Source organism: Durio zibethinus, chromosome 14, assembly GCF_047325235.1.
Source record: "Durio zibethinus cultivar Kanyao isolate XHJ-2024 chromosome 14, ASM4732523v1, whole genome shotgun sequence".
NCBI classification, from domain to species: Eukaryota; Viridiplantae; Streptophyta; class Magnoliopsida; order Malvales; family Malvaceae; genus Durio; species Durio zibethinus.
Window position 1 is genome coordinate 3,891,338 of NC_143175.1, and position 8,976 is coordinate 3,900,313.

At 31.9% G+C, this 8,976-nt stretch overlaps 1 protein-coding gene across 1 annotated transcript; it reads right to left on the reverse strand.

The window, feature by feature from the left end:
• Nucleotides 1-2,971: 2,971 nt before the first annotated feature.
• Nucleotides 2,972-4,801, reverse strand: LOC111294517 (benzyl alcohol O-benzoyltransferase-like). The gene is made up of 2 exons (XM_022887872.2): nt 4,313-4,801; nt 2,972-4,178 (listed from the first exon to the last, which is right to left on the reverse strand). Exons 1-2 carry the CDS (start codon nt 4,760-4,762, stop codon nt 3,294-3,296), a joined length of 1,335 nt encoding a protein of 444 aa, XP_022743607.2. The 5' UTR covers nt 4,763-4,801; the 3' UTR covers nt 2,972-3,293.
• Between the last annotated feature and the right edge of the window lie 4,175 nt (nt 4,802-8,976).

An 8,976-nucleotide genomic window follows, 5' to 3' on the forward strand; every position in this document is an offset into this window, starting at 1 on the left:
GAAAGCCTTAGTGGATTAGATTTGGAGTATATCTTTTTTTGAGTTGGACCGAAACAAATATATTTGTGTATTTTTATTCTTATTTTAAGCTCGTTATTTTGTACATGGGTACTGCATATGCATTTTAAATTTTCAACAAATGATATCAAAACTAAAGGTTCGAGACTATAAAAGAGGAAAAGCAAGCCCAAGAGATCGTAAAGATAATGCATGCAAGTATTTCAAAATATCTAAAGAAGGTATGTTTAGTATGCTTATGCTTAAGTTTGAAATTCTTTTATTTGACGAAAAGAGTAATTTTATATTATAACAAAGTACAATTTAAGATATGTTAGTACAATAAGAGTTGGATCAGGCATTAGAGAGTAGTAAATTTAAGAAAATATTTGATAGTAATTAGAATAAAATTTAGAAAAAAGTTGTTAGTGCTATTAGATTGGTGTTAACTCCAAAAGTAAAGTACAGTGTGTTGATTAAAAATACTCTAAAAAATTTATGGGATAAGCTCCAGAGTATTTATGCATCAAAGTCATTGACTAATAGATTATGTTTGAATATGGATCTATATTCTTTGAAAATGAAAAAAGGTATAAGTCTTCATAATCACCTGAATGAGTTTAATAAGTTAGTTTCTCAATTGTTGGTTATTTCTGTTAATGAATTAGAAGATGAAGAGAATGCTTTAATTTTGTTGTAACATTTACTTGAGTACTATAGACCTTTATTTCAGACTTTGTTGGTGGGTAGGTCTATTTTAAAATTAGATGATGTGGTTGTCTTATTACTTGAGAATGGAAGGTTTATGAGAATAGATAACTCATCACTTGAAGGGAATGCACTGGCTGTAAAAAATTCTAATCTAAAGAAGACTCAAAAGAGAATTGATGGATCGAGAAAGAGATCTAAGTCAAGACATAGAGATTATAATAATATAGAATATTATTTTTGTGGTGAAAAAAAACATATCTAAATACACTACAAGAAGCTGAAAAAGGATATGACTGCTTTCAAAATGACAAATGACGAAAAAAATCAGATGAAAGAAAGCGTGATATTGCTAACATTGTTCCGATGATGATAAGATCGTTTTGACAACTTTTGTGAATGAGACTCAAATTTTGAAAGGTGATAAAGGTTGAGTTTTGGATTCAATTACTACATGTGTGCAATGATAAAAGTTGCTTTGTGAAATTGAAAAAGAATGAGAAGTATGGGGATATTATGGTTACCAACAATGAAAATATGCAGAGTTAAAGTATTGGGAGTGTTCACCTTATATCTCATAATGATGTTGTTAGAATGCTTTGTCAGGTAAGGTATATATCTAGTTGTAGCTATAATTTGATTGATTTGGGAAGTTAGTTTCTCGAAGGCATACATACTATGGATGAAATGATTGGTGCAAAATGTATAAGAATGATAGTGTAATTCTACAAAAGAATAGGATAAAAAATTACTTATACATGCTTGATAAAGGTTCAATCATTGAAATTCATATGACGAAGGAAAAAAAAGGGGTAAGTGTATCAACTTTGCAGATATTGTTAAATTGTTTGAGATTCAAATCAAGGGAAGATTTATTGAGATTTGCCTTAAATTTCTCAATTCCGCATCGAAAGTTGAATAAAATTATAAGAGTTAAGAGTTTATCTTGTATCTCACATTAGAAGTTTAATAAAGTTATAAGGGGTTTCATTCTTATAAATAAGATGTTTTGATTTTAATTTAATAATCTCAGATAATTATATATTAACAGAATAATTAAGTGAGTAAGCTATTAAAATAATGTGACTGGGCTTTGGGTTAAGTTTTAAGTAAGAAAATTTTAGTGACTTTTCTTATATTTAAAGTCTTACAGTTATAAAGATTTATTTATTAATGGATTGAGTTTAAAAAAAGTAATTTTGGATTAAACCGAAACAAATATATTTGTATTCTTATTTTTATTTTGAACTTATTATTTTATGTGTGGGTGTTGTGCATACATGTTGATTTCTCAATAGATTTAGCTAGACCGGCTAGCTTCAGCTCATGCCTTCGTACTCTAAACATTAGTGAAGTGGGTGGTAGCAGTGCCATGGCTAAAAACTTCAAACTAATCTATTAGAAGAGCTAATAGAGAGTGTTGTTCTCTTGTTCTTCTTCTTAATTCTTTCACTATTTCCTTGTGAGATTTATAGGTGAATTTCTTTTTTCCTTTTTCAGCGATTTGTAGGTGAACTAACTGAGATCAAAGAAATATATACGTGGTTTAATAAGATTTTGACAAGCACTTTGCCACCAAGTGTTTTCCCCTATAAAGACCATTAAACTGCATGAAAATAATGTCGAATATAGTCGACACTTTTCATAGTAAACCCAAAAAAAATTGCTATGTTAATTAATGTATATGCTTTTAAATATTCATCTTTCAAACGTTGCTAGGTTAATTAATGTCGAGCACCAGCACCTATTTCTCTTGTACATGGTTAGCTCAAGTGACAAATAGACAAATAGACCGAATTTTTATCTTTCTTGTTTGGGTATTAATTTATTAAAAAATTATGAAAAGATAATTTTTCATAAATTTATTAAATCTGATATAATTAAGTTTAGTTGAATCAGTCCAAACAAGATATGTGTTAGACAAAGTCCAATATATCCTTTCACTACTTAATAAAAATAAATAAATAAAGAGTTTGTCGATTAAAATATATATATAAATATAAAGGGTAGTTAAGTGTAAAATGTTAAGCCTTTAATAATAAAATTTTTTGCTAATTTAATTCACATGATGCTTTTCTATAATTTATCCAAAATTATAGTATCATTAAATTTTTAAAAATATAATGATCAAATTGAATTCATTTTGATAAAAAAATCAAACAAATAATTATACAATTGCAAAGGTCTCTTTTGGTTTATAAAATGAGCATTCAAATTATTCAATTTGCATATTAAGTACATTGATGAGTGCACCATAGCAGTTTTTTAAGAGTAAAATATTTTATTAAGAATAAAAAAAGCAAATACAACAAGGAATAAAATCACCCAAAAACATAAACAAACTTGAGCTCCAAAGTGCTTACAAATGGAAATAATATATAGTCCAAAAAACAAAAGAAAAACAATAATTAAAAAATACCCACATAAAAGGCTATAAGCCTTTAATTTCACCAAGCAACACCCTGCATGTTTGGTATAAACTACTTGACATGAGAGCAAACGAGTGTGACTAAATCGCGTAAACTGTTGTTATGCATTTATTTTACAAATGATCCAATATGCTTAAAATTAGTTAAAATATGTCACCGTCATGCACCAACAGTTGCTGTCTCATCCTTCAACAAGCCATCCAGCTCCTTCACAAAGCTTTTCATAGCTGGGGCTGGCAAGCAAACCGGCACCACAATGCCGTCCTCTCCTTTCTCATTCTTCGACGGCATATGAAAGCTTATTAGCTCCCAACTAGTGGCTGGTCCAAAAAAGGCTGCCTCCCCCCACCCAAAATCAACTTCTAAGAACTTGGCACGTGTTAAATCTGACACTAGGAAAGACCCAACCAAGTTAACATTTGGCCGACCTCTAAGCACGAGTAAATCTGCCGTTGATTTCATGTACTCTTCCGTAACCCTTGTCTTGGCCTCTTTCACTAGCTTTAACGCATATTCTAATGGATTTTGGCACAGCTTTCCTGCAGTTGTTGAAGCCACTGGGTAACCAAGTGCATTCCCATAATATCCTAATGGCAAGGGAGGATTAAACTTGGACCGAGCATTACCGATGCAGATAAGGCGAATATGTTCGTCAGGGTCAAGTCCCAAGGCTTGTGTACGACAACGCCAAACGCATGCAGATAAGATATCAAATGTTGAACAGCGGAGGTTTGCAGGGACAAATCTACGAAGAGCTGAAATTTGAGTTGGTCCGAGGAAAAAAGAGCGGCGAACCAAGTTGTCTGTTGGAATAATTGTACCATATGTGCCAACCGAATCGTACTCGTCGTGTAAACATGTTATGAGTGGTGAGTCCCGAGCATTCAGGAGGTGCCTTTCCCAAACCGGTGGGGTTGAGGGAGCAAGCGCACCTCGTGCTATCTCTCCCATAGCAGACATGAATTGGGATAGGCCAGCACCATCACTCATTGTGTGGTTAAACCTGTGAGCGAAGATGAAACCCCCACGTTTCAAGCGCGTCACCTGTTAATTAAAAAAAAAAAAACTTGTTAGAATGCCGTACATTTAGTTTCAATGATCAAAGTTTAAGTTTTAACAATCTCGATTAAGTGATATCAAAGGGATAAACTAGAGTTAATAAAAAAAAGAAAAAAGACCTGAATTAGCAGCAATGGACAATTTAGAATTTCGTTAGAGCCAGGGACATCATAAAGAAGCTCGTCCGAACATGGAAACGGTGGGTAAACAACATCACCAAATTCTTCAAGCGTAACATCAGCATCAGCCTCAGTAAACAAGACACCTTCTCCAGTACAATCAATCGTAAACTTTCGGTTTGGCCCTTCCCTTAGTCTACCAGCCAATGGATAATAAAACACTAGGGTTTGAGCCAGTGCCTCCTTTATAACCTTGGCAGGGTCTTTGCCTTGCATGGAGGAGTTGTACCGATAAAAATGCATCCCTCGAATTTGGAATCGGTGACCCTCTTGGTCATCAATGTCCGAGAGTAATTTACACTCACCAGGGGTTGGCTTAGCTGGGACAACTAGCTCAGGTTCATGCCTACAGACCCTAAACACTAGAGAATTGGATGGTAGCAATGCCATGGCTAAAAATGATGATCGGAATTAAGGCTAAGGTCTCCTTTTTCTTCCGCGTATGTTCTCTCTAACTATGATTCATGTGATCAGATTTATAGTGCGAGATAATTACAAAGATTTAAGCAAAAATATATAGCATATATGGTTTAGATGTTGACAATCATTTTGCCACCATGCAGGAATCTTTCCTAACTCATCCACCAACCCAATCAGCATAAAATTAATCTTAAGTCTAGTTGAAATACTTACTATTGCTCAACTAAATTGATTAAGGTGCTCTCCAACATTAAGTAACTTTTTAAATTAATTGAATGATTGAGCATAAATGAAACAAATGATCCAAGTTGAACTTTTTTCTGCCTAATAACTTTTCTTTTTATTTTTTCGTCAAAATTTGAATATCTATAACATATAGCATTAACTTTTTTTTTTCTTTTATTTTGCTAGCATAATGCGAAGTAGAACTGTTAACAGGCGGTCTGACTCAAGCGGTGGGCATGATTTTCTAAGTTTTTTTTTTTTATTATTATTAAAATAATTATTTTATTTAATTTTAATTTAAAAATATTAAAATATGGAAAATTATTCATTTAACATTTTTCTAGCCTATTGATTAACATTCATTCAACAGTTAATTATATATAAAAATCAGCCCCACACTTGTTTTCTCTTTCTTCTCATTTTGTTGCCTGTTTTCTCCCTACAATTGTACAAACAATTTCTGGCTAAAGTTTCTCACTCAAATGAAGACAATTTAGTTGAAAATCCTCTAATCACGAGGGATTCAAGCTATGCTTCATCAACATTCTTCATCTCCAATCTTTAAAAGAAATTTTAATTTGAGAATTTCCATTTTGAAAAGATACTTAATATTTGATTGATTTTTAATTTGCTACTAATTGAAGTGTTTAACACTTCTTTTTCAACAAAGCAAAAAACACGCACAAAAAAAGAAACTGTCCTTCATAAATGAGAAGAGGAAATTTCTTTTCCTTGCCTTCATATTCATGAACGGAAAAGATGAATTTTTTTTTAATTTAAAGTAGTGGATCTCTAATTTTAGTAATTGCAATAGCTTTGATCTCGGAAAATTTTTCTTTTTGCATTGGATGAATAAAATAAACAAAAATAACCAGATTGCGAAAGAAAATACGAGGGAAACAATAAAAAAATGTGAAAGAAATTATTTAATTGTAACCGTTGGATGAAAGTTAATCAATAGTCAATCGTTAGAAAAAAAATGTCAAACTCTTTAGTTTTACACTCCTTTCCCTTAAAATAAAATGCTTTCAATACTTCTATAGTATTTAAAAATTAACTTAGTAGATTGTATTCAATGTTAAACTTAAACTTTGGAATTGTCAACCAAATATGCCTGACTCGATCAAGCTTTTTTTTTTTTTTCTAAGTCAATGAAGCTTTTATTAATCATTTAAAAAATCACACAACAGTTAATATACATCTTATCTAATTGCACCAAATACATTTCAAGCATGCTAACTCAAATATATTTAAATCAATTGTTTTTAATTTTATAAAAATTAATATAAAACAAACAAATAGGGAAAGAGTGTAATTAAATCAAATAAATAGTTTTACCAATTATCTTTGATGATCAAAGAACGAAGACAATTGTCATGTCACTTACTCGCTTTAATGGATCATAAATTGCACATGCAAAAAGTTGGATTATGGTATCCAACTTTACGTTACGTGGTAGGTGCATATATATTCTCAAATAAAAAAAATTCTATCATTATTAAATTAATAATATCAATAAACTCTACTTCAAATTAAAAGACAAAAAAAATTTAAGGGCCACGAACTATTAAAAAGTAAAAAGTTTTTTGTGGTCCATGAATGTATTTATGATGTTTTTAGATTGCCTTAGCTGAAAAGAGGTGAAATGAGATTGGTGGAAAGCAGTTTGAACTTAAAACTAAAAATTATAATCAGCGAGTGTCGAAATTGTTATTTTGGGTGCGGTCCGAAACTTAAATCAATAAGATACCTGAGATAAGATACAAAAAAAGGAAGGAAAAAAATGAAAATTGTGAACTATGTGAAAGAAGTTTCAAAAGAAGAGAAATTCATAATGTATAGTAGGGTTCTCTCCCTTGTGCTTATGTACTTTATTTTTCAATTACCTTATATATGAGATTAAGAAGAGTAAATTGATTAGAACAATTTATAGCTTATGAAATTTATATGTGAAGCTAGAAGTGCTTCCACAAGGATAGTATTAGTTGCATTTAATAATATTAAGTTAGTGTAGGCTACATTAAATATCAAGTGATCAGTTCTGAAATAATTGTCTTGACAAATTATTAATGAAATCTTAGGCTGAGTTCTTCTTTTGACTAACAAAAAGCTATTTTTCTAGAGTAAATGACATAATTATCTAAGCATATTTTATCTGAACGATCTCAAAATATAATTGTACAGACCAAATCTTAACGACTTTAACTTATTGACGTAATAATACTACAAGCAAAAGTTAGAAAGGCTTTTGTCCATGGGCAATCGTCTTTACATCTTTTAATTTCTTATGGGCTTGTCTTCTTAATGATTCAATTCTCGTTTCTTGGCCTGCTGGTATTGGGAGAGCCATTCATTATTGTGAAGGTTATATTTTGCTTATATTTTCTGAGAATGTTGGAATTAAAAATTCAAATATGGCTGAACTTTTGAATGTACTTTAAGCACTTTTCAACTTGGTTGAAGCCAAGTTAAATGATCATTGGTTTTTAAGGCTATTTGGGTTCAAGTCATTGGATTTAGATAATTTCAGTTTAACTTTTTGGGTTTTAAAATTAAATTAAAAATCATTTTGAGTATATGAAAGCTCAGTATCTCCGAACAATTGGTTGGTCCACCAAACTCTGCCTTGTTGGGAAAAAACAACACTCACGCGCAGCAACCACACACAAAATAGCAAGCTCAAATCAAGAATAAGAACACACAAATATATTTGGTTTGGCCCAACTCAAAATGGCCTACTCCAAACACAATCTACTAACAAATAAATCTTTACAACTGTGAGACTTTTAGAATGAGAAAAGTCTCATAAAACTCCTTACTCAAAACTTAACCCAAAACACAATTACACCATTTAATAGCCTACTCACTTAGCTATTCTCTTAGTGTCTAACTCTCTGGGGTTACTAAACTAAAACCAAAATATCTTATTTATAGGGGTGAAACCCTTTATACCTTTACTAAACTCCCGATGTGGGATACAAGACAAATTCAAACTTACTTAACTTTCGATGTGGGATTCTGAGATTCAAGGCAAATCCCAACAAATCCTCCATTGACTTGAATCTCCAAACACTTCAACAGTATCTACAAAGCTAACATGCTTACCTTTCTTCTTTTCTTTCATCACAGGCATTCCAACAACTGAACTTCCATCAAACATGTACAAGTGATTGACCCTATTCCCTTGTAGAATCACACTACCATTCTTGTACACTTTTAACCAATCATTACTACCATAAAATGTGTACCCCCGAGAAGCTAACTCACCCAAAACAATCAAATTGTAGTGACAATTTGGTACATACCTTACATAACGAAGTGTCCTAATAACACCATTGTGAGATCTAAGGCGAACACTCCCAATGCCTTGAATCTGCACCTTTTCTTTGTTAGCAACCACAATATCCCCATACTTTTCACTCTTATTCAACTCCACAAAGCAGCTTCTATCATTGCAAACATGAACTGTAGCAGCTGAATCTAAAATCCAACTTTTATCACTTTTCAAAGTCTGGGTCTCATCCACACAAGTTGTCAAAACAACATCATCATCATCAGACACGACAGCAGCAGTATCACTCTTTTCTTCATCTTTTAACTCATCAACAGAAATCGCTAACAATTGAGAAACCAATTTATTAAACTCATTCAGGTGATTATGAAGACTCATACCTTCTTCCATCTTCAGAGAATACAGATCCATCTTCAAACATAATCTATTAGTCAACGACTTCGAAGCATAAATACCTTCAAGCTTATCCCACAAACTCTTCAGAGTACTCTCAGTCAACACACTGTATTTTACCTCTGGAGCTAGCGCCAATCTAATAGTACTAACGACTTTCTTCTGAATCCTATTCCAATTAGCATCAGACATTTCTTCAGGCTTACTACTCTCTAATGCCTGATCCAACCCTTGTTGTACTAACAGATCTTGAATCATAATTTGCCATAACATA